General features: G+C 45.9%; 1 protein-coding gene and 1 long non-coding RNA gene across 2 annotated transcripts in view; one reads left to right on the top strand and one right to left on the bottom strand.

Moving 5' to 3' along the window:
• The window catches only part of LOC113623562 (NACHT, LRR and PYD domains-containing protein 1b allele 3), a 37,157-nt gene extending 22,805 nt beyond the window's left edge, over positions 1-14,352 (bottom strand). Inside the window, exons 1-3 of the mRNA XM_027113037.1 lie at positions 13,999-14,352; positions 4,686-4,717; positions 1,860-1,904 (exon numbers count right to left, since the gene is read on the bottom strand). Coding sequence (XP_026968838.1) covers positions 1,860-1,904; positions 4,686-4,717; positions 13,999-14,030 — 109 coding nt within the window. The 5' untranslated portion in view covers positions 14,031-14,352. The remainder of the gene's footprint in view (positions 1-1,859; positions 1,905-4,685; positions 4,718-13,998) is intronic.
• A 2,195-nt stretch (positions 14,353-16,547) lies between these two features.
• Positions 16,548-21,578, top strand: LOC113623566 (uncharacterized). Its single transcript, XR_003433994.1, has 2 exons — positions 16,548-18,271; positions 21,372-21,578. It is a non-coding gene; the product is annotated as an uncharacterized LOC113623566 (long non-coding RNA).
• Positions 21,579-25,879: the final 4,301 nt, after the last annotated feature.

The raw sequence follows: 25,879 nt of genomic DNA, 5'->3' as shown, positions 1-25,879 counted from the left end.
ATTCCTCCCAGACCTAGACAACCAATACTCTATTTTCTGCCTGAATAGATTTGCCTCTTCTGGACATTTCATATAAATGGAATTACATAATACACAGGCTTTTGTACCTGGCTTTTCTCACTGAGCACGTTTCCAAGGTCCAACCATGTTATAGTATGTATCAGCACTTTATTCTTTTTTATGGCTGAATAATATTCCATTATATGGTGTTGTGTATTGAATTGTGTTCCCCCCCACCCCAAAAGAAAATTCATGTTTGAAGTCCTTAGACTATGACCTTATTTGGAGATAGAGTCTTTATAGAGGTATTTACCTCAGGTAAAATGAGATCATTAGGGTAGGCCCTAATCCAGGATGACTGGTGTCCTTACAAAAAAGGGAAATTCAGACACAGAGACACATCATAGGAAGAACATCATATGATCATGATGATGGCTATCTACAAACCAACAAGAGAGATCTGGAACAGATCTTCCCTCCAAGTCCTCAGAAGGAACCAACCCTGCCAACACCTTGATCTCAAGACTTCTAGGGCTTCCCTGGTGGCGCAGTGGTTGAGAGTCTGCCTGCCGATGCTGGGGACACGGGTTCGTGCTCCGGTCCGGGAGGATCCCACATGCCGCGGAGCGGCTGGGCCCGTGAGCCATGGCCGCTGAGCCTGCGCGTCCGGAGCCTGTGCTCCACAGCGGGAGAGGCCACAACAGTGAGAGGGCCGCGTACCACAAAAGTTTAAAAAAAAAAAAAAAGACTTCTAGCCCCCAGAACTGTGAGACAATACATTTCTGTTGGTTAAGCCCCCCAGTCTGTGGCATTTCGTTATAGCAGTCCTAACAAAGTAATACAAACGGGTATACCACATTTTGTTTATGCATTTAAAACCTGATGGACTTTTGGGTTGCTTCCAACTTTTGACTATCATGAATGATGCCGCTGTGAACATTCATGCACAAGTTTCTCTTGGGTATACACAGAGGAGAGAAATTGCTGGATCAAATGGTAATTTGTTTAGCTATTTGAGAATGACCTGTTTTCCCAGATGGCTGTGACAATTTACATTCCCATCAGCGGTATATGAGGGTTTTAATTTCTCCACATCCTTGACAACACTTGCTACTATCTTTTTCATTATAGCCATCCTTGTGGGTGTGAAGTGGTATCTTGCTGTGGTTTTGATGTGTATCTTCCTGAAATGATATTGAGCATCTTTTATGTCTTATTGGCCATTTGTACATCTTCTCCGGAGAACAGATTTTTTAATCCAAAGGGCCTATGTAATCTAGCCCCCACCTGCCTCTGCAGACACATTATGGCCCTGCCACCTTTCCCCTCTCTCTCTGATTCCAGTCATCTGACCTTCTTCAGCCTCTGCAAACAAGCACTGTGTACTTTCCCACATCAGGGCCTTTACACCTGCAAGCCTTTTGAACTAAGACAACTCTTTTCCCCACCTTTGCCCTGTTACCTCAATTCATCCTTCAGAGTTCAAGTCGACCATCACCTCCTCAGGGAAGCCTCCCAGGACTACCCTAGCCACCACCTGGCTGGGCTCACAGAGGACCCTCTATTAGGTTAGTGGAGCCAATCTAGGAAATGGCCTGACTGCCCCATCAGATAAATTCTCAGTTTCACTAAGTACCTCTTTATCACCAAACTTTAAAGTCACTGATTTCACTAGGCTAGGTAATCACGGAAGTTTAAAATTCATTCAACTCTTTCAAGTAGAACGATGAAAGTCCCTACCTTTCATTCAGATTGTCTGAAGTAAAACAGAAAAATAAATGGTAATTTATCTTGCTATGAATTGGTTATTTTGTAAAAATTTCATTTGGGCATTTACCAATATTAATCACATCCCTTACCTGATTTAGAGTCCTTTGAAGTATCTAGGTTGGGACTGGGGCAATCTAAATTTTGAGAAAGAAACAAAGTTTAATAGTATAAATACAAGGATAAAATAGAAGATTACGTCCATTTTTATAAAAGCTGCTAAACCAAAAATAACAGAAGCACCCTATTCCGTAAACTGAATCACCTCTTTAGAGCCAAAGCAGCCTTGCCTGTCAAATGAATGCCCAGTTACCAACGGTAAACAATGCCATATTCTCAAAGGAAAAAAGATTTAGCTCAAGAAACCATAAGCCTTTTCCAATAGAGGGCAAACAGAAAGCCAACAAACTTTATCATTACATTTGGTTGGATCCCTGGCAATCTCTCAATTTCGTGCCACAGGGCATTGTTTCTTTGTTTGATTAACTCAGCAGCTCCCTAAAAACACCCCTGGTGATTAAGTAACTTGACACCAGAAAGGAAAAAAAAGCACCTGGTATTAGATTTTGTAACTGAAGGGCAGACAGCGATGTTACTATACCAAAGAATCAGTGTCCTTCCCCAGTTAACAGTCAATTCAGGCAAACAACTGTCAACAATTTCGTAAAATGACACAAATAGGTTAGAGGTGAGGATGTAAAGTTGGCCAGATAAGTTGTGACCAGACTAGGGAGGACCTGGAATGCAGTCAGGAAGAACTAGCCTTGGGGGATGGTTCTCCTACAGGGAATGACATGGAGACGCGGAATAACATGGAGATGCAGAATTACATGACAGCTTCAAGCTGGAATGGGCCATGGTGTTCCCCAAGATGTTGGTGGACACTGGGGGGTACTGACGCTCAGGATGTGTCATTAGACTCCAGAGAGCCTGGCACAGAGGCCACTGCAGAGATCCAGATATGAAGTGATGAGAGCCTAAGCCAGTGTGGATGCATGGGAATGGAGATATTATAGTACAGGAGAAGAAGGGGTAACTGCTGCAGAAGTTACCAACAATGCTAAACAGAGCAAGAGCATTTCTGTGTAGGGAAGGATTGCCCCTCAGCTACCATGTCCCTAGTCTGTATTTACGCCACGCTCAATTAGCCTGCTCATGGAACAGACAACTCTTCCATTTCGTTTGTCTGGAACATTCACCCACGCCAGGCTGGTGAACAACAGGGGCTTAATTACCAGTTGACTAATTCCCCTGGGTGTGGGCAGAGACTACTGTCCCTTCAATTTAATGAGCATTGACTTAGTGTCCACCGTGTGATGGGCACTCTGCAGCATTAGGAGAAAATCCATGTCCCAGCAAACAGCCTGTGCGAGGGCAAGCAGTAGCCACGCACAGACAAATGAAGAAATCAGGACAGTACAAAACGAAGGAAGGCCCGTATTCTGCTGGTCCAAGAGAGAAACTGAGACCACTCACTGCAGGTGTGGAATTCAGCACAAGTCCTTGAATTTGGTAGCGCTGAAACAAGCCTGGAAGGTTAAGTGTGCAGGAAGGGAGAGGCATCTCAAGCAGACAGAAACAGGCAAAAGCAAAGAGAGGGACGGGTGAGGTTGAGGTCAGCACCAGGAAGCAGAAAAGCTGGCCAGATCCAACCCTACACTTGACAGATTCACGACAGTCCCATACACTACACATTGCAGCCAAATGTTGCAGAAACTGTTATTAGATTTTAATCAGAATACTTTTATCAGGCAGGTTATTATTCTGTACTGGAAAAATGAAACACAGGATATGGAACTTGCAAAAGTAAGACAGTGGCCCAGGGATGAGCTGAGGAGTTTCTAAGCCACTCTGCAGGCAAGTGACACAGGTCAACAACTAAAGTGGCCTCGGAACCACCCTCCAGAAGGACTCGGAGCCATGCAGCACACGATAAAGAGAAGGAGCCAAAGCAAGAAACACATCCCCACACACTGGTTACAGCCTTTAATAACAAGCAGCACAGGCCCAAGAGAGGACTCGACCCTCAGCAACCCCCAAACCTAGACCAAGACCTTCCTTTAATAAAGGAGTATTGGGCTTCCCTGGTGGCGCAGTGGTTAAGAATCCGCCTGCCAACGCAGGGGACACGGGGTTCGAGCCCTGATCTGGGAAGATCCCACATGCCACGGAGCAACTAAGCCCATGCGCCACAACTACTGAGCCTGCGCTCTAGAGCCTGCGAGCCACAACTACTGAAGCGCACACGCCTAGAGCCTGAGCTCCGCAGCAAGAGAAGCCACTGCAATGAGAAGCCTGTGCACCGCAACGAAGAGTAGCCCCGGCTCGCGCAACCAGACAAAGCCGCAAAAAAGACCCAACGCAGCCAGAAATAAATAATAAATTTTTTAAATAAATAAATGTTTATTTGACCCACTTTCAGGGATAGAATTGTGTGTTGTCATTTTCATTAAGTATCTAAAATTGACGACAACACTCAAGTATTAAAGAAAATATCTAGTCATTGTGTATGGAACATTTATGGAATTCAATTGACAATACTTCTCTAATCTTACTTTATTGAATTTAAAATAAGGTTAAAAAGAACATTAGAGCCAGAGTTTTAAAGGAGAGAGATGTAAGAGCACTTATTTTCTATTCTTAAGTTATAAAAACTACAAAGGCCCAAGTTCTTTACACTTCTTTTTTCTTTTGGAATATCTGTTGAAAAACAATCTTAAAGAAAATTCTGAAAAATTGTCATTATCGCATCATCCTAACCTGTTGATTATTTTAACACATTTCTATAAGTTGGTGAATGCATGAATGTAAACTGCAGCCAACAGATAAAATTAATAAAAAAATCATTTTCTAAAAACGCAAATTTCCACAGTATAGTTTGTTTTCGATAACTCAACATTGACATAAGAGTTCCATACCTTTTTCTTCTGAAGAGGCACTGTGATCATCACTAGAACAAGAAAAGAAAACCAGTTTTATAAACGGATACTAATTTTATACAAAATAATTATGAGTCTTCAAAATGATCATACTATGTTTCTGCAGAAATGTTGCAGATGAAAGAACTCTCTCCCTCCTCAAGGCTCTTCCTGCCCCTCTCACTCCCCACCTACCATTACGGCCTGACTCCAAACCACAGGATATAGACGGGGCTTATGGAGCGTGCCCTTGAAGCCCAGCTTGTCCGCTCACACCCCGGCACCCCGGCACCGGGTCCCTGCACGGCATCCCCGTGCCCGCCACGCCCCTTGCTCTGCCGCGTTTCCAGCGATCCATCCTCCTTGCCCCGCCCAGCCCGCGCTGGTCCCCAGCCCCTCCTTCTGGTTCCCAGAGCTGCTCCCTGAGTCGCCCTCCCTTGCCCAGGTCTTCTTACCTGCTTCTCTGGCCTCCTCCCTCAGTCACAGCACGCCTGAGAATTAAGGGCTCGGACAGCTCCCATTCAATTAACCGGTCCATCCCCCGCCTGACCTGACCTTCCGTCCTCACCACCGCCTGGACTCCCTCTGCCCTGCTAGTGCCGGTCTCACGCGAGAACTCACGGTCTCCGCTTCCCACTCCCCACCCTCTCCCGGAATCAAAGCCACCTGCCTTCTGCTCTCCCACGTTACCGAAACCACCCGAGCTACAGCCACCGAGGACTCCTGTCCGACAGACCCAGTGGGCCCTCTCCGTCCTTAGTGACTGCTCTCTCTTTAGCTGAAGCACGTGACAGGCTCCCCCCTCCCCCCTCCCGTGCCTCAGTGGCCTCTCCCCTCTCCATGTGCTCCATCTCCTGGCTCCAGGCCCCAGCCTCCTGGGGATTAGATCGCCGTGTCCCAGGATCACATCAGTGCACCCTCCTCACACTGCCTCCTGCTCGCCTTCACGCCAAGGTTTCAGATCCTAAATCTTTGCCCCCTTCCAGGCCCCTTCCCAGAGTCCCAGGTGCCTAGGGCCCAAGGGTCAATTCAGCACTTTCAATGGACTACAGTCAGCACTTAACTAATCACTGTCTTCCCCTCTCCAGGAAAACCCGCTCCTCCTGACCTCACCAGGTCACCTAACTGGAACCTCCGGGTCATCACTAGCTCCTTTTTCTCGGCAAGCAGCACAATCGTGTCCTCCTAACCTCCTCCGCCTCGTCCAACACATCTCTCAAATCTGTCCCCTCCTCAATGCAAACTGTTTCCGCCTCCATTCAAGCTCTCTCCCCACCCAGCTGGTTGATTATATTCTCTCACAATTACTGGCTCATTCTCTTGGTTCGTCCCTCGTGTGACCGTCAGCATGACCTAATCATGTCTTTGCCTAGACTCTTCTGTGGCTTCTCACCACTTCCTGGCCAAAGCCTGAGCTACTGGCATGGCACACAAGGACCCCCACCCTGCTGCCTCGTCTCCCACCCTGCGTGCTCCCTCAGAGGTAAAGCTCTTCAGTGTCCCAAGCATACCCTGCATAACACACACACACACACACACACACACACACACACGCACACCACTCTCTCTGCACCCTCCCCCCAAAAGGGTCACCGCCTGTGGCCTTGCAGGTCAGGTACCCCAACTATGTGTGCTCCATGGACATGTACTACAATGTTGGGGTATCCCCTCGGGTTGTGTGTGCATGTACGTGACAGCCCTGCCCTCCCCCTTGATGCCCAAACTGTTCCTCATCCCTTAAGGACAGCATTTCTCAAGGTGTAGACTGAGGACATTAGAACTCTAAAGGGTACCTTCTAAAAACCATTTTTTCGGGGCCCACCGAATCAGAATCTTTGATGAATAAATGAAAAAGCAGGCAGAAAACAACAATGATGCTATCTGCACTTATGGGGATGTAAAATCTTTCTGCATTTTCTCACTGAATCATCCCAATAAGCCTATGAAGGCCATTTTACAAATGCAGGGACTGAGGCTCAGAGAGGTTCATTAACTTCCTTGAGGTCACACAGCTAACAAACAGAAAAGAAGCACTTGACCCTAGGTAGGCCATTATGACTTCAAAGCCCCATAGGTGCCTGGTACCATGTCTCCCTTCACTCCCCACCACTTCACCCCAAACCCCAATCCTGGCAGTGAAAGTAGACTGAGGAAGAAAACAGCAAAAGCAGCAGACCAACTGCTTGCCCTTTCCTTTCTCTTCTTCAGTCAAGTTAGTCAGGAGCCTCCAGATTTTGAAAACCTCCTTGAATCAAGATTTTTTCTGGTGAACATTCCCAAGTATTTGGTATTTTCTAGGAAAAACATGTATTTTCATTTTCAGACCTAAGTCCTCTTATTTTTTAATCCTAAACTCCAGCTCAAAAGGTCAGAGAGTGGTGGTAAACCTGAAATTAGGAAATGCTTCAAGACACTAAGAAAGGCTAAAATATGGTTCCCAATGAAATGCATAGAAGAAAAGGCTAACCACTGCATCTTTTTTCTCTAGACTCATACCTCTTATAATGCAGTCGTTGTGCCTTTTAATTTAAAAATAATTATGAGAACTTGTATTGAATAAGAATAAGAACTAGCCGTTCTTATTGTACAAAATATGTCTGCTTAAAACCCACTCTGTGTCCCCAATGACAAATTGCGTTTTTCTCTTAATTGTCCCTTTCATATTCCCCTTTCTACAGCTGTTTATCTTTATTTCCAGATGTGTGTACATGTGTCTAGATACCAGAACTTCTGCTAAAAACCAGAAAACCTTTATGGAAAACCTTTATTTTCTCCATGTAGTGAGGCTGCAGGGTAGAGGGCCAGCTCTCTGTACTAAAACACCTGACAGTTATGGGGGAGGAGACTTAGCCCCCAGGTGGAGGAGCCCGCCCGCAGGGCAGCTCCAGGAGTCACAGCCGGGTGGAGGGAGCAACCCCAGGGGACCCACAGGGGCCCAGCCACTTTACAGAGCAGCGGAATTTGCTACCCTAAAATATGTCCCTCTGGTATATTAATTATTTTAAGTTGGTTATTCTCTAGGAAACAGCAGGCAAAGGGAAAAAACATTGAAAACCAAGCAGGAGTTACCCTCTGTAAGAAACATTTACATTTGTAAGGGAAATCGCTGTCTGCATGGGTGTCCAAATCTGCATCTTATCAGTGGAGAAGGCAGTGAGTTAAATGTGCATCACAAACCTTACCTGTGTTTACCGTGCTCTTCCTGGTGACCTCCCAGGACTCACTCTTCTCACCCTTAACATCCTCTTTCGTCTTTAGCTGAGGACGGTATTTAAGGTGAGGGCTTTGGCCTTTTTCAAGTTTTCCTCGGTATCTCCCGTGTGTCCCTGTTATTATATTTTTGTGTGACTTTCTCCTGTTAATCTGTGTCATGTCACAGTTTAAATCCTTACACCAGAAGAACCCTTCTCCCTAACACACTACATGGATGCTAGCTAGTTCCCCACATCCTCTTCCTTTCTGCTTTTTCCATGTGGTTTTTTAAAAGGAAAACCACGGCAACCACGGAGAGAGAGCACCCATTCCAAATGTTCCCAGTATAATTTAGGGGCTGAGGATCAGCAGGGAAGGGACTTGGACATTTACTCAGTATCACTTAAAATTCCTTACATTTTGATCGGGACTCCACCACGATGACTAGGTATAATTTCAATGCCGCCCCATGCCTATCAGCTCCCAGGCCCCGTATCATACAGGCCCCTTTCCTTCAGCGGGAGGAGAAAAACCCTGCATCTCAGCATAGTAAAATCCAACCTGAGGGAGCCTTTCTCCCACCTCCACTCCCAGCCTGACAGGTGGATAGTAGATGCCAGAAGGATTTCGCTCAAATCTGGCTTGATAAGTAATAATTCTCCAGTTAAAGATCTTTAGCAATTCTTAGAGTGAAAATTAAAATGTAATCTAATACCGAATTATTTTCTTTAACTAATATTTTAAAAATATTTACTGTGTGCCTGAACCCAAGCCTAGGACCCCAAGCCCATCGATGGGCTCACTGCAACAACCTTTTTAGTGCTTGATACTGAACTAGTGTCATCTCCGTTTCACAGATGAGGAAATAAGGCTCAGAGACCTTAGTTAGTAGGTATAATTAAACCCATAATGAGCCCCAAATCCTCCTCTTAACTTTTCACCAGAATTAAACCAACTAGTGTTTCACTTCTTTTAGCCCCTATCAACCTTCTGGGAAATAGGCCAGAAGAAGGTAAATGGGTTAAGGAAAGTGGAAAAGAGTTTATGTTAGTCACAAACTAGAGTTAATCTGCATAATCATGAAATAGCTATACTTTCCAGAGAATAATCTCAATGAAAGTAATATTCTCTACAATACAGATCTCTTTTCATCAACTGAAATTAACTCACAGGTGCTGTGCTAAGCGAAGGGGATATAAAAGTAACACGTGACACATGAACCTTGTCCCCAAGGGGCACACTAATGGAAGAGAAGACAGATCAGGAAATAAATAAATGTATATGATGTGGGAAGAGCAAAATAAAAGCCAATATAAGCTATAGTCTTAGCCCAGAGCAGGCTATGATGAACTGGGAAGGACAGAGCTCTTACGCTAAGAACATGGGCGTGTAACTAAGGCCACTTAAACCATGATGTTAAGGCCAGCCTGCATTTTCAAAGAATGCTATGCCTCAGGTAGGATCTTCTCACTGTTAGACTCAGAAAAAAACTGAAGCGGAAAGGTGCCTACAAGATCTTCCAGCTTGATGCATTATTTTACAGAGGGGGAGGTAGACTCCAGGAGAGGTGAAGTTAATGAACACCCAAGATCCCACAGCAAATTATGAGCAGAGACAATCTCACAACTTGTCTCATGCCTCTTGGTTTGCCCATCAATTCATCCATTTAACAAACATGGATGGATTATGTGCCAGGCATAAGTGAACAAAGCAACTGGGTCTGTGCCTTCAAGAACACATCAGCCTGATGGGGAAGACTGTCTTCTTGTATCTGAGACAGGAAGTGCTTCAAGAGCACTTGTCTAAGATTGAAAAACTGGAGAGGGCTTCCTGGGGAAGTGACATTTAAACAGCCACAAAGGACAAGCAAGAATGGACAAGAGAATGTTGCACAGCTTCTGTCTGAGCCAGGAAGGAATTAATCAAGGTCCGCGAACAGGAGGAAAGCAAGTGTGTTCAGGGGGAGAGAGGTAGGAGACGAGGAAAGACAGGGAGGTGGGGAAACTCTAACTGTAACCAAACTGATGGCAACCCCAGATGCTGAGTGGCGACCATTCAGTCCACTGAGCAGTCTTCGTATTTCCCCCTGGGGAAGATTTGAAGCTTGAGAGCAAAGGAGGAAGTCGTCAATGCAGGGTCCCAATGCAGGGTCTGCTGTCATCAGCATCTTTCATGGAGAATGTCTGATCCTGTGAGACCCCCTGACATTCTACAGGCTCAGACACTGCCTGTGTTGAGTCCAAGAGGCCCAAGCATTTCCCCAAAGAAAATCTCAGTCCCCCAGACCACAAAAGCCAGACCACCCTGAAAAGAAGTTGTAGTACCAGATGACAAAAACCCCTCAAGAGGCTAGGTAACTTTAAAACATACTCCAAGGAAACTGCCTTCACTCAGAATCAAGCTCTGGAAGCCAACTACACAGCCTCTTCCACACTGGCCAGGACAGAGGGGCTTCCTGAGTACCAAGCCCTCTGGGACCAGGCCCTGGGGGAGGGTCAGGGTCGAGCCGCCAGCTGTCAGTGCCCCCAGGGGATACTTCCCAAGCCAGGCTGGTTTCCCATTATCACCCAATTTCTTTTATTCTAAGCATCCCAAAGACCACCAACTGCAATCAGCTCGCCCGCCCATGATGGAAGCCATCCCATAGCTTTTTTCTTGTGTTCAGGGTTCTGAATGAGAGCACAGGCTTCAATGTTTCAGAAAACACTTAGTACCAGCAAAGATAAAAACTCCACAGGCCTGGCTCTCCAGGCTGGCTCCTTCATCTACCCTCTCCCTTCCTTTTTTCAGTTACACCAGCAGGCAAAAATAATAGTGAAATGGGTAGGTCTTTGGGCATCCAAGGGGTAAAGGACAAAACCTGGAAACTACCGTGTTCATCTAGAGGAGAATGGATGAATAAAATATGATATCATCATATAATGGAAAACTGTAAGCCATGAGAATGAAAAACTGCTTACACACAACCGAGAGAATTAATCTCACAAACATAATGTCGCAAAAGAAGCCAGACACAAAAGGGTATATACTGTATGATTCTATTTTTATAAGGTTTACGAACTAGCAAAACCAATCTCTGGTCCCTCTGGGGAGGAGGGACAGGAAAGTAAGAGGAAAACAAGGGGGGCTTTTAGGGTGTTATATTCTATTTCTTGACCTGGGTGGTGGTTACACAGATGTGTTCACTTTGTGGTAATTCATCAAGCTGTGCCCTTAAGATGCTGTGTTTTCTGTGTGACCGTATACACATACACACAAAGGAAGGGTTTTCAGCATCTTGGGAAAGGAAAAGTATTATATAGGACTTTAGCTTTACTGGGCACGTTCGTGAATGGAGAATGACCCTAGGTGGAAGGAAGAGGTGACCGCATTGGGGATACAGCTCAAACGGCTGCTGTGGGGTGGCAGGAATTAGGAGGAACAGTTTCGGGGTTTACTCCTTTCTTTCGCCTTGCAACTGCCAAGGAAATCTCTGCATAATGTACTCCAAAGGGAAGTGGGGCCAAGAGGGAAAAGGGCTGGAACTAAGCTGGCTTAAGGGAGACGGGAGGCAGCTGGAACACTTCAGGCAGTGAGGGGACAAGGAGGGACGGAGGAAGAGGAAGAAGAAGGAAGAGAAAGAAATCCTAAGTGCCCAGGGTGGGCAAGAAGGACAGCTCACCTGACTGGGGACGGATGGGGTGGGGTGACTCCCATGACTCAGCCCCGTAGAAGGGATCCCTTCTCTACTCCCCTCCCTGAGCCCAGGTCTGATGTACACCTAGATGAATGGTTTTATTGCACTGCTTTGCTGTGCTTTGTTTATAAGCTGTTTATAACCTCTGGGAACTGAAGGAACAAGGAGTGTGTATGAGTGTCTGTCTGTGCGTGCGCGTGTGCAGCCAAGGATTCCACATCCCCAGCATCTAACACACTGTTTGGCATATAGTTCGCACTATTAAAAAAAAAAAATGTTCATTGGACAAATAAATGACAGAAAGAATGTGGTAATTAGATATAAAACAGAGACTTCCTTCATATTGAAAAATCAGTAATAACAGCTTAAATGGCCAAAAATGTGGGAATGGCTAAGTATCAGAGGCGCATACTGTGCAGCTACTACAAATTACAACTAACTGTAGCAAACATCTGTAGGGTGCTTTACAGTTTACTGAGAATTGCACCTCCCCCTTGTTTGACACACAATTATATGGACTTTGTTACCACACTGAAGTGTTTAAACAACACATTGGCAACAATCTCCCTGAAAAGGCCAGAAAGATCACAGGTGGTGGACTAACAAGTTTTCAGGGAAAGTGGTGGGGAGGGCCCACATTTCAGAGTAATACTAGGAAGGCTGGTAGAGGTTTCCTTAGCTCTGTGTAAGTAACTGTGCTAATTTCACACACTGTATTTCAATTCACTTCCTCTTTTTTTTTGAGGAACTAAACTTTACTTTTAGCCATCATTTGATTCAAAGTTCTCTTTAACAATCATTTACAAGTCTTGCTGTTAACTGACCACCTCTAAAGAAGTGTTTTTGATATTCCAAGCAGATACAGTTTATGTCCTAGTGTAGTTTTATTCATGCTAATTTCAAGAAATTCAACAGCAAAACCCATCCACAACAGACTTTTCTAAGACTGTCTTCCTGATTGCAACAGTGTTTTAAAGAATAGATGAGGAAAACACACACACACACACACACACACAAAACAAAACCAAAAAATCCCTCCCTCCTTCCTGAGAGAAGCTGGGCCTAATGTTCCATGAGTGATCCACGAAAAACTGAAGTCGTGAACACTTTAAACCTCCACATTCTCTTCTTCCTCTAGCTGATCCTGTAGAAACTCTTTTTGTGTCAGGGACTGTCCCATAAGTAAATCCTCTGCAGTCTCAATCTTTGCCGAGCGTTTCTGCACTGTTTTGGGTTGGACTTCCTGCAAGTATTTACCGCAATGAGAGGATTACCTAAAGGATATATTTCACAAACAAGCCATCACGTGTCTTCTGCTGAAACACTACATCCAAACACTACAACTAAAAGCCTGCTTTTGCAGATGACAGTGAGTCCTGGAGAACTCGACCACAACATCCCAAACCAGCTCTTAATAGACATTTCCACGTAAAAAGCGACTGCTTTTAAAGGGCTGTGGGACGCTGATAACACACAGAGGCTTTGGCTGCCTTTACAGTAATAGCAGAAATCCTTCAAGCAATGTTGATCTCGCGCCTACTGTGCTCAAGACATTGTTAGGGCCCCATGGGGGCGTTGAGGGGATGATGGGCACGGGGGTGTCCCACGCATGGGCAAAAAGGGATTAAGGAAATAATCCTGCTCTCAACTCAACTTGAAAGCCGGGTGGCCAAAGCACCGATGGTGTTCAGTAAAACCTCCCCAGTCCTCCTCCAGGTGCAGAGGGCGCAGGAACTCCAGAGAGCTGAAGCTCAAGGGCTGAGGACACACGAGGACAGCAGAACCGGGCCTCGGGGGCGGGGAGTCGCCACGGAGGCGGGAAGGGAGCCGGTCCACACACGCTGAGAGCAAAGGGGATGCCGCAGGGAGACTTGCCCTCCTCCTCACCCGCCCGCCGCCAGGTGTATGTGAACAAATCGGGCCCACCTGCCGCTGCCGCTGCCGCCGCCGCGGCCCCCGCCTGGGGACGGGTATCGGGCGTGGGGAAGCCACGGCGACAGGGGGCAGCAGTGCTGCCCGTAGCCCCGCCTCCGGGCCGGGAGCCCTGGGCCTCCGAGCTGCGCGCCACCGCCTTCCGCGCGAGCACCTGCGCGCGACCCCGCCGCCGCCCGCCCGACCCAGGTGCGACCGCCCGGGCCCCCCGCCGGGGGGTAGGGGGTCGGAATCCGGGAAGCACGGCGCGTCGCCTCCCCCATGCTCCGTGCCCGCGCGGGGCAGGCGCCGCCGCCGAAGCGCGCTTTGTTTGTGCGGCCCGAGCGGGGATGCCGGGGCGGGAGTGGAGCCCTCGCCCCACCCGGGAAAGGGCAAAAGCAGAGCCTGCGGTGAAGGGTGCTAAAGACCGCAAAGCCCCTTCTCCACGCGGCGATGTTGGGTCCAGCCGCACCCCACCCCCGCTCTCCCTTTCTCCTTCCGAACCCCCCCCCCCAGCCCCGCGGCTGCGCTCACCTGCTCTCCGCGACCCCCGCGCCTCGGCTCATCGTCGCTCGGCGACTGGGGGGCGGGGGGGACGACACGCGCGCCCGGGGCTCGACGCTCGAGTGACGCCGGGGCGCCTGCAGGAGGGGTTCGCGTGCCGACCGCTGCCCTGCGCACCCGGCGGCGGCCGACGCTGCCGGGGGAGTGAAGAGGGCGAGCGAGAGCCACAGGGGGAGGGGACTGGGCGGGAGGGGGCGCCGGGCGCGCTGCTGCAGCCGCAGCCGGAGGCCGCCCGGGCTCCCTAACGGAAACGCACGCTCGCCGGCGGCCCTGCGCGTGCACGCCGGCGTGCACAGTCTCACACGTGTGCACACTCTCACACGTGCGCACACCGGCCGCTCGGTAGCTGCTTACCGCCATGCCCGAACTAGGTTTGGTAACACTAAGCCGAGGCTTCTGTGAAAGAGAAGGGGCAGCGCCATTCTGGAGGGGACGGAGAGCTCATGTCATTCTGATTGGGATTGGATACTCCTGTGTCTGGGGGGTTTTCACGAGACAGCCCGCCCCCTACAAGGAATTCCCAGATTCTCTTCTTAGGATCTGTAAGCCCCCTAAAATTCTCTTTCAGATTTTGTACCTAAATACAAGTGTCTGGGATGAGGGACCACAGCTTCCTAAGATAAAACAGCTGTGTGACCCCAACCCCACCCCAGACTGTAAGGATGGATGGACTAAACCAATGGCTCCCAAACTTTGCTGCACATTGAATCACCCAGGGAGTTTTTCAAATCGCGACGCTCTGAGTAGTATCCCAGATCAATTACGTTAGTGCAGTGGGATCCGGTCATCCGTATTTTTCAAAGATCCAGGTGATTGCAATATTCAGGAAAGTGTGGGAACCACTGCTTAGACTGTCGGTGATCCTCACTGTACACTGTTTTCTTTTACCCCGTTTTTCAGCGTGATTGTTTGCTTGTCTGTCTTTTCCATGAGGTGGTGGGTGTCACACAGCATCTAGCCCAGGTCTGACTCCCTGTAAGTGCTCAGAATGCCTTTACCGCAGGAAGGAAGCAAGGCAGGGTCAGGGATAGGCCCTCTACCTTGTAGACCCCTCTTTGCTCTTTCTGAAATTCTCCACAGGCTGACATACCCTTGACCTCATGGAAATGGCTTCATTGTAAGGCCTGAAGCTGGGAAAGAAAATGGGTCATTGCAGCTTGAAGGGCTATCTGTCTTTTAGATTCTTCCAAATGTCTCCACCCCAGAACACCCCTTACCTGCCTCACTGTGACTCAAAGGTCCAGCGCTGGCAGTGTGGGTGTGTGCAATAAAGTCATAACCCCGATGGATGGAACACCTGTGAGTCCAGCACTATGATAAGATATTTTATACTCTGGGAAAAAGCTGGCCTGGTGCTATCACTGGGCCTTGGTGTTCTTCTCTTAAACATAAACATGGACAATTTCTCAGAACATCAACCTGAGACAAGGCCCCTCTGTGACCACGACGGATGAAGACAAGAACAAGACTCCTTAATCATGTCTAAACACAGACAAAATATGAACATTGTCCAAGCCACAGTGGACACACAGCTATCCTGGCCAGTTAGAGTGACTGCTGCTTCTTTGCCAGTTAACAACCTTAGCCTCTCTCTGGTCTGCCCTTCTATGGATAAGATTTATAAGGATACACACTCACAGAATGACCCCTGCTTTCCTAAGCCCTCCCCCAATCAGCTAACCAAAACCCAAATCCTTTAATAATATTTCCTAATACCCTCTCACTGACACACCTCCAGGATGGTGTGCATTTCCCTCACTGCAATGAGTAATAAATTCAACTATGTAAACTATAGGTATATTCCTAGGGGTATTTGGCAAGGGAGCATTAAAAATAACTTAGTCGACACAAGAGCAGCACAAGGTAAATATTACACCCTCTTCACGTATAAGCTAACCAGGATTTGTACAGATCCTATGACTCAAACTCACACAAGGCTGCCTGGCGGTCAATGGAGAGCCAGGGTTCATGTTCACCTGGCTTTGTGGGGAGCCAGGCTTGTGTGTTTCTTCCTCACAGGAACTGTGGCTTCCACATGAGCCTGAATTCCAGTCTTTTGCAGTTCAGTCTTTTTCTAGCTATGGGAACTTGAGGAAGTCATTTAACTTTCTTGACTTCAGCTTCCTTGCAAAAGAAAAAAAATAAAAGTGGGTCTAGGAACTGGTATTTTTTTATCGAGATAGACAACATTTTATTAGTCACAGGTGAACAATACGATTCGATACGTGTATATATGTGAAATGATCACCATAATAAGTCCAGTTAACATCCATCACCACACATAATTATAAAAGCTTTTTTTCTTTTTTTTTTTTTCTTCTTTTAAGGTACGTGGGCCTCTCACTGTTGTGGCCTCTCGAATTGCGGAGCACAGGCTCCGGGCGCGCAGGCTCAGCGACCATGGCTCACGGGCCCAACCGCCCCGCGGCATGTGGGATCTTCCTGGACCGGGGCACAGAACCCGTGTCCCCTGCATCGGCACGCAGACTCTCAACCACTGCGCCACCAGGGAAGCCCTAAAAGTTTTTTTTCTTGTGCCAAGAACTTTTAAGATATAATGTCTTAGCAACTTTCAAATATACAGTACAGTATTATTAACTCTAAGGATATATATACCATTGGTATATTTTTCGTAAGTTCCCCAGGTAGCCTGACACAGCACCTGTTGGCAGACCCTGGTTTGGGAAGTTACCTTGCAGCGGCCAGATCTGAGTTACCCTTTTCCAAATGCCATTGTCTCACTTGACTCTTGCCTCACTCTTCTCTCCTTCCGGAAATTCTCCTTTGGCTTCCAGGGGGCCCCTGTGATATGATAAGCAAATGAACTAAAGCCTGAAAAACCATGTGAGTGGACTTGGAATAGCATCCTGCAGCCTCACCTGAGTCCTGGGACGACTGCAGCCCTCGTGGACAGCTTGCCTGCAATCTCATCACAGACCTTGAACCACAACCGCTCAGCTAAGCTACTTACATATCCCTGACCCACACAAACTATGAAATAATAAATTTTTGCTGTTTTAAGCTGTTATATTTGGGGGTAATTTGTTATGCAGCCAAATAATAACTCATACAAAAGGAAATAAGATCCTAGAGTTAGTGCGGTGGAATCACATCATTTGCACTTTTAGGTAAATTCAACCATACTCTGCAAAAGAGGGAGAGAGAACAAGTTACAGTGTTAACGATTCTGCCTGCTACTCCAATGAAATAAGGGGATGTGGTGAAAGAGGTAGATCTGGTTTCATTAGTCAGTCTCTGACCCAGTCCTGGGCATCTCTCATGGAGAAGAAAGTCTTAATGCACATTTTTAAATATCCATGTTTTGTACAAAGTGGGAAGAATAAGTTAATTCACTGACTTGGGATCTATATATAACATAGTCAAAATGACCCTTGAAATCCCTTAACTCATCAGGACCCGAGCCCAGGACATCCCCAAACCAAGAATAGTACTGACTTTAGACCAGTGTAAGAGGGAGCCCAACCCTGGGACCCTGGCTTCAGAAGACCCTTCCATGGCCCTCCTCCAATCACACCTCCCACGGGCTAAGGAGTCCCCAAGGGATGTGCCCTTCCAGAGCCTGTGCTCTGCCTCCCACTTCTAGACCAATCTCAGGGGATGAGAGACCCCCACATCCCTGTCCAAATGGCCCTGAGCTCACTTCCAGGGCCAGCATAGGACTTTCCCCAGGTCCAGCTTTCTAAGGGTGGGTCATAGCACTAAAGAGCCATGCCAGGGCACAGGGAGACCAGGTGCAGCTGTTTAAAGGGATGTGGGTAGATTGTGTGTGCAAGCCGAGTGGCCTACACACGTGCACAGAGCCCCTCGCCACACAGACGGACCAGCAGCGGAAAACCAAGAGGGAAGCCCACGGACCCCAAGCTGGCTCTCCAAATGCTGCCTCGTGCTGGTGTATGACTCTGAGAAGTCTCACTTGACCTGTCCTTCCTGTCAAATGAATCAAATGAATATTTGACGGGAATATTTGTCAAGGCAGGAAGACAAAATATATTTCATTAAACAGTGCATTCACTCAATTTGTAACTTTTACATGTTTAGACATATTACATATGGATGTCCATTTGTACTCTAGCCCAGGGTCCCACAAATGATTGGGATGCCCTGGCCCAGAGCTAACTTCTTCATCTTTATTTTGTTTCACTTTTTAGTTTTCGACTCTTTTTGCCTGAGAGAGTGGAGTCCAAGGCATTATTTGAGTGGGAGAGGAGAGCAATGGGATAAGGTGATTATTTTTCCATCTCCTTCTCCTTTTATTTAAATGTATTGGTGTATGATTTTGCCCAGCACATTTGGTTCTCGGAGGCCCAAATGGGGCTTGTTCTTGGGGATCTCTCTAGGTAAGGTCAATGACTAGATTTGTGTGTGTGGTGGTTACTGCTTAATCCTTTGCTGGGATAATTACTCATCTCAGTTGACAGTGTCTCTTCCAGACCATTTTCCCTGCATCTTCATCTATATTATAAAAAACATTGTGTGTGTATGTTTGCTTCAAAAATTGTATGATATATGCACTATTTTTCAATTTGTTTGTTCTTATGCTACAATATATCTCAAAGGTCTGTGCATCTTAGTAACAAATTTTGCTATTTATTTATTTATTATTAACACTATTATTTATTTATTAGCACTATTCTGTTAAAAATACTTTATCTGATTTTGATATTAAATGTACTCTATGAAATTTGTATGTGTCATGCACGTTTTTAGATTAAAAATGTAAGTTTATTTATTTTAATTTTTGGAGAAGGGGTGTTAGTGGAGAGAGATTTGAAGAGAGGATTTCCTGAAGACATCTAGGAGAATTCCTTAAATACTGCAATACCAGGGTGAGAATTGCTTATGTAAGCTGTGATTCAGAGAAGACCAGCCACTTTCTGACTTAATTATGGCAAAAAAACTACTCAGTTTTCTCTCCATGTCTGTTTTCTCTGTGTCCTAGACTCTTGTTTTCTGTTTCCGTCCTGGAAAGGCAGGTGCAGACAAGAAACCAACAGTAAGCTGTTCTTTGGGTGCTGACATTAGCCAGGGGAAATCTTTATTTATGTGTTCAAGCAACTCTTGGTTTTCTTCCTAAAGGCCATTTGATATATTCTCTTGAGTTCTGAGCTACCTTGGAGCTTGCATTGTTTGTTTTCTAGAACAAGGGCATCCAACTTTTTTGTTTAAGGTACTTTACATGGCATCCTAGGGCTTGCTATGCATCTGCTTCTCCAACTGACAAAACGTGCCATCCTCCAGGCTCCACAGGGAAAGAGGGTGTTGCCCACTGTTCTACTGTCAGTCAGAGCTCACCACGGTGCATGTTCATTACAGCAAAAACACACCACCACTGACAACAGGGAACTTTGCCCAGAACTGACAGACTCCCAGCACTGAAGCTAAATCATTTATCTAGAAGAATCTAGAAGAATCTTTTATCTAATTGTAATGGCCTGAATCTTCCCCCGCTTCCCGGCCCCCAAATTTATATGTTGAAGCCCTAACCCCCCAATGTGATGGCATTAGGAAGTGAGGCCTTTAGGAGGTAATTAGGTTTAGATGAGGTCATGAAGGTGAGCCCTCCAAAATGAGATTCATATCCTTATAAGAAGAGAAAAAGACACCAGAGCTCTCTTTCTCCACCATGTGAGGAAATAGCAAGAAGGCAGCCTAGTTGTGAGCCAGGAGGCAGACCCTCACCAAAGACCAAATCTGCCGGCCTCCAGAACTGTGGGAAAGAAATGTCTGCTTAAGCCACCCAGGCTATGGTATTTTGTTATGGCAGCTCGAGATGACTTAGACACTAGTCTTTAGGCTTCTATGGCTGACACCTGTTACCATAATTTTAGGGAGGGCCACTCTGCTTTTACCTTTATCTAGCTGAACTTTCTCTTTGTCTCAGTTACTTAAAGAGACAGGGAGTGTATGAGGAAGGGATTCCAAGAAAGTGAATTTAGTCAGGAAGTTGGCATTCCTGCCCTCCTACACCCATTATGCTCCCACTGTAATCGTGCCTCTGAAGACGTAACTACCTCAAAGAATCATTTCCACATCTAATTTTACAGTACATCACTGTGTCTTCAATTAACTCTAGGGCTGTTACAGAACAATAAAATGTCACAACACAACTTTTTTTTTTTTGGTTTTTTTTTTTTTTGGCTGCATTGGGTCGTCGTTGCTGCGGGTGGGCTTTCTCTAGTTGCGGCGAGCGGGGTCTACTCTTCGTTGCGGTGAGCGGGGTCTACTCTTCGTTGCGGTGAGCGGGGTCTACTCTTCACTGCAGTGCACGGGCTTCTCCTTGCGGTGGCTTCTCTTGTTGCCAAGCACAAGCTCTAGGCGCAGAGGCTTCAGTAGTTGCAGCACGTGGGCTCAGTAGTTGTGGCGCACGGGCTTAATTGCTCCACAGCCTGTGGGATCTTCCCGGACCAGGGCTCGAACCCGTGTCCCCTGCATTGGCAGGCGGATTCTTAACCACTGCGCCACCAGGGAAGTCCCTCAACACAATTTTGATTCACCTTAATTTTGAAAGTTAAACATCATCCAGGCTTTTTTCTAGAAGACAATAGAATAATTATCATCCTAGAAAAATTGCACGTTTTCCTTTTCATGTGTTTCAGTACTGTTTTATGTATAAACCCTGTTCCCCCCATTTTTGATGACAGACTCTGTAATATTAGGGTATTAGTTAAACTGAGAACAAATTTAGAAAAGGCTTGCTGCACAAAGTGGGGTCCACAGACCAGCAGCGGGGGCATCACCTGGAAGCTTGTTAGAAACGCAGAATCTCAGGCCCACCCAGACCTGCTGAGTCCCACTCTACCTTTTAACACAATCTCCTGGTGATTTGTAGCCACCTTACAGTTTGGAGAGCACTGATTTTAAAGATACTGGGTAGTTCACAGACGCTTCTTCAGGAGGACCAGATTTGCGATGTTAACATCTGGAACAAAATCTAAGTCACTCCTCAGAGGAGCTCAGTGAGGACAGCAGCCTGGGGGCCCAGGTCATAGCCCAACCCCCGGCTTAGGTGAGGCCAGGACAAGGAACAGAAAGGAGGCATGTGCCTCTGAGGTGGAGGGATTCTTCAAAACAAAGGCAAGGGGGTTCAGCTGCTGGGTGGCCAAAAAGAATGACAGACCTCCTCTCCCTATGTATTTCTTTTTGGAGGAATGGTGGAGTCTAGCTCTGCCATTACCTGCCCAGACAACTTTAGCAAGTGCAAGGACATTTCATAGCCTGATTTCCTCATCTCTAATATTACTTTAAAGTGATAGTTTCTATTGACACAGAACTTTACAGTTTGCAAAGCATTCCCATGCATATATTTTCATTTGAACCAACAGGACAACTCCGTATGACAGATAAAGTAGCATTACCTCCATTTCACATATTGGAAAAGAGAGGCACAGAGCGACCTGAGAGTGCTAAGACCCCAGATCTTCAAGCCCTCGTACTGTGACCCTGGAACCACAGCCACACGAGTTCATGTGTGTGAAAGTAAATTGAAAACTGTAATGTGTTATTCCAATCAAAGGTGTTCCTTAGCACTCGAGTAACATTCCACAAATACACGTCTAACTGAATCGACTCATCCACCAAGATGCTGGTCCCAGGATCAGCTTGTGTTGTGTTTCTCTCCTTGTGTTGTGGTAAAACTATTACCAGGAAAAGCTACTAATTAATATTAGTGATGATGTGCATATGAATGAGCAATAAAGGAAACCCTAGCAACCCAGGTGGAAGGAAATGATCACACTAAAGTTGTTTCATTGTTTAGAGTCTTCCGCAGAAAGTAACTGAGAAAATCTTAAATGTTTCTTTTGAACTACTTTAAAGAACTAAAATGACCATTTCAATTATTTGTTATTTATCCTCATACTTTCCACATTCTTCTACAAGTTCCTATGACCAATTCTAGGAGGTTCAAAGGCAGCTAAAGGACCAGGATAATGATAAGACCAGAATTCAAGTCTTCTGTTCTTAAAATCAATGTTTATTTTGGGTTTTTCAAATAATGAGTCTGTTTTTTTTTCTCTAGAAAGACACAATAGTTTCCTTTCATCTGTCTCTTAACAGTAGGTCACACCCTACAGTTCTTTTATCATCTGTTGTGAATTTCACTAACTCTAGTTATTTCTTTGTCATTGATGTTACATTTAAGTGAAAGGATTTTCAGCAGGGCTTTAAATTGGGTGAGGTCTCAAGGTCAAATGTCTTTGGCAAAGCCTGCCCTAGGAAATAGCTTTTCAGTTAAAGCAGTAGAGAAAGGAATATTAGGGTTTCTTTTTTATTGTTATAATCCCTGCTCTGCAAATAGAGGATGAAAAATACATATTAACACCATCCTATCTAAACTGAAATGTCTTTATTCACATTCATTTCCTTGCCTTTTTTGTGGGGAGAGGGATCCTTTTCTATTTTGAATATGTATGTATTCATAAAAACTACCATTTGTGGTGTGCCTACTATATGCTAAAGATTATACCAAGCATTTAAAATATATTATCTTGGAAATTCCCTGGCGGTTCAGTGATTAGGACTCCATGCTTTCACTGCCGAGGGCATGGGTTCAATCCCTGGTTGGGGACCTAATATCCCACAAGCCACGTGGCACGGCAAAAAAATAAAAAAATAAATAAAATATATCATCTTAAATCCCCTTTGGTACTATCAACAATATTATCAATGCTCTGCAGTTGATTATACAGTGGAATAATTACAATAATAGTAATCACTAATTTTCACTGCTGTTTACAATATAATTGGCAATAGCACTGAGCTCTTTCATGTGTATTGTCTTGCTTAGTCCTCACATCTGCCTTATGAGGTAGCTACTATTATCATTCCCATTTTACAGATAAGGAGACTGAGGGACAGAGAGGTTAAGAAACTTGCCCATGGTCACTCAGTTAATAAGTTTTGGAGTGGACATCCATCCCAATGCGGGTTTATTGCCAACGCCTTTTTGTTTCCAGGAGCAGGTTACTGCTGAGTTCTGCTAATTTCTTCATAAACACAGTTGCCTTTGAAAGGCCTTTGAAGGCCTTGCTCAGCATAGACTCTAGCATTAGACAGACCTGGCTTCAAATCCCAGTGAATTTAGTCGGGCCATAACCATCAGGGCAGTTTCTCCCAATTCTGTCACCAAGTCTACTTTCCAGCCAGTGGAGAAGGAAGAAAGAACAAAAGTCCACATCCCTTCCTTCTACAAGCAAGCACGAATTCTGCCCCCTTCCCACGGGTCTGGGCTTCATCTCATGGCTAGATCCGAGGAAGGCTGGGGAATACAGACATTATACTGGCAGCCATGTGCTCATCTAGAATTTATAGATTTTACTAAGAAAGAAAGAAGGGTAGAATGAATATTAGGACAACCAGGAGTCTTTTCCTCCTCAAGCTTCACCACTCTGTGACCTTGGACGAGTTAACTTATCCTCTCTGAGCCTCAGTTTTGTCCTTTGTAAAATGACGATAGTAGTATCATAAGCACATTGTTAGGATTTAGCTAGTGCGTGTAAGGTAACTAGCTCAGTGCCTGGCACGAAGCAAGTATTCAATAAATGTTAACTACTGATAATATTGAGAAGGATTGTATAATTGAAGCACCAGATTGAAACTACAATGATGTATGATGACTCTCAAACTTGAACTCTACTGTCAGCATCCCACAAGGATTGTTTGCTGGGTATTGTGTAATTGCTGAGTTTTCTCCTATCTGTATTTCAAGGAATTCTGGAGGTAAATGGAGTATTAAAAATGAGATATTTTCAGATTCTCAGACAACTGGGGTTTAGTTTCCCCAGGTAGAAATGGTGATCCCACTAGAGTGTATGTGTGTCACCCTATATTATCTAGATATATTTAGATACAATATCTAGATATTAACCTAGAGCAGTGACACTCAGCCCTAATTCTGCAGAATTTCTGGTGGTCTCCAATTATTTCTAAGGGTACAACAAATTCTTCAAAATAAACTTAACTAAAATAATTTTTATGCACACAATATACACAATATTCTGGCATTATTTTATGAAACATTTATTGAGCTCTGACCATGTACCAAGCACCCTGATAGGCACTGGAGATACAAGTGAAGGTAGACATGGGCTCTGCCTTCCTGAAGTGAACAGTCTCTCAGGGGAGATAGATTTTAATCACATAATTGCACAAGTCGATGTTAAAATTGCAGCTCTGGTTATGAATGGGAGGTACATGGTGCTCTGAAAATGTACAATAGGGGGAAATGGCTATACAGAGAGATGGGGAAGGTTTTGCAGAGGAAAGTCATGCCCTTTCGCCCTCTGAAGCATGAGGAGGAGTTGAAGAGCTTAGAGGACATGTTCTGATGCTCTGGAGTCAATCAGGTTTTGTGGAGTCTGAAGAATATAACACTTCTTTCAGAAAAAGAATACACATGTAGCCTACTTTTGCAAATTTTACAAAAACACATGACCATGGAAAGACTTTAAGTGCCCTGTGCAGTTAAGGAGCTCTAAGGCTTAAGCTTCATCAGCTGCATGTAACCCCCTTGGGATGGGATAGACTCACTTCATAGACTGAAATGGGCCCAGTAGGCCTTTGAGTTGGGGATTTAAGAGGCAGTCTTATTACCCTTTCCCTGCTACTTTCCACTCTGTGAACTTGTGCAAGTAACTCTCCAGTCTGGTTATCCTTGATTGTCATACTGGGATTTAAAAAGCTTTTAATAAAACAGTATGTGTAAGCACTCGGACAGAGGTGTGATCACTGGTAGTATTGTTATTAAAGCATTTGAAAGACCTCATTGTCCTTCTGTGAAATGCAGGTTTACTCCAAGGCGGGAGGCTGTCTCTGAATGGTGGTTCAAGGACAACCCCCCCACCCCATTCACAGTATGAGGTGGCTGTCCTGAAGCCAGAGATGGGCTCTCACCAACCAAAGCCTCAGGCATGTGGTGAAGGCTAACACTGATGGCTTTTGAATGAGCAAGGGAAGTTTCTAGGCCCTGACAGGGGAGACAGTACTCTAGTTCCCTCTTAGAGTTAGAAGCCAGTGAGAAGTCTGTAGTAACCTCAGTTTTTAGATTTTTTTTTTTATACATTTATTTATTTATTTTTGGCTGTGTTGGGTCTTTGTTGCTGAACACGGGCTTTCTCTAGTTGCAGCGAGCGGTGGCTACTCTTTGTTGCAATGCTTGGGCTTCCCACTGTGGTGGCTTCTCTTGTTGTGGAGCATGGGCTCTAGGCATGCGGCCTTCAGTAGTTGTGGCTCGAGGGTTCTAGAGCGCAGCCTCAGTAGTTATGGTGCACGGGCTTAGTTGCTTCGTGGCATGTGGGATCTTCCCAGACCAGGGCTCGAACCTGTGTCCCCTGAATTGGAAGGCGGATTCTTAACCACTGCGCCACCAGGGAAGTCCCTGGAACTGACTTTCTGAAAGGTGTATTCATGGGCAGAGAGATGCCTCCATCCACCATCCTCAGGATGTGCAACCCAAGGCAGAACATAGCATGGGTGACCCACCATCTCAATTGGCCTGAAACTCTCCCAGTTTTAACACAGAAAGTGCCATGTCCTGAGGAAACTCCTCAGGCAAAACGAGACAGTTGGTCACCCTCCCCCAGCAGAGGGCATCTTGTAAGCCCTTACCATTCTGCTGCCTTCTGGTGAGAGTGGGTATGACAGGCATTGTTACTGTCCACCCACTTCGGGTTCCTCTCTATTTCCTCACAGGAGGGAGGATTACACTTCTCTGTTCCTTTGAAGTTAGGTGATGTCATGTGACTTGCTCAGTCCAATAAAACATGAATGGAGGGCTTCTTTGGGGGCGCAGTGATTGAGAGTCCGACTGCTGATGCAGGGGACACAGGTTCGT

This window comes from Aethalodelphis obliquidens, unplaced genomic scaffold (assembly GCF_003676395.1).
Source record: "Aethalodelphis obliquidens isolate GAN/ISIS:26980383/991018 unplaced genomic scaffold, ASM367639v1 scaffold1, whole genome shotgun sequence".
NCBI lineage: Eukaryota > Metazoa > Chordata > Mammalia > Artiodactyla > Delphinidae > Aethalodelphis > Aethalodelphis obliquidens.
This window is presented reverse-complemented; position numbering and strand designations above follow the sequence as displayed.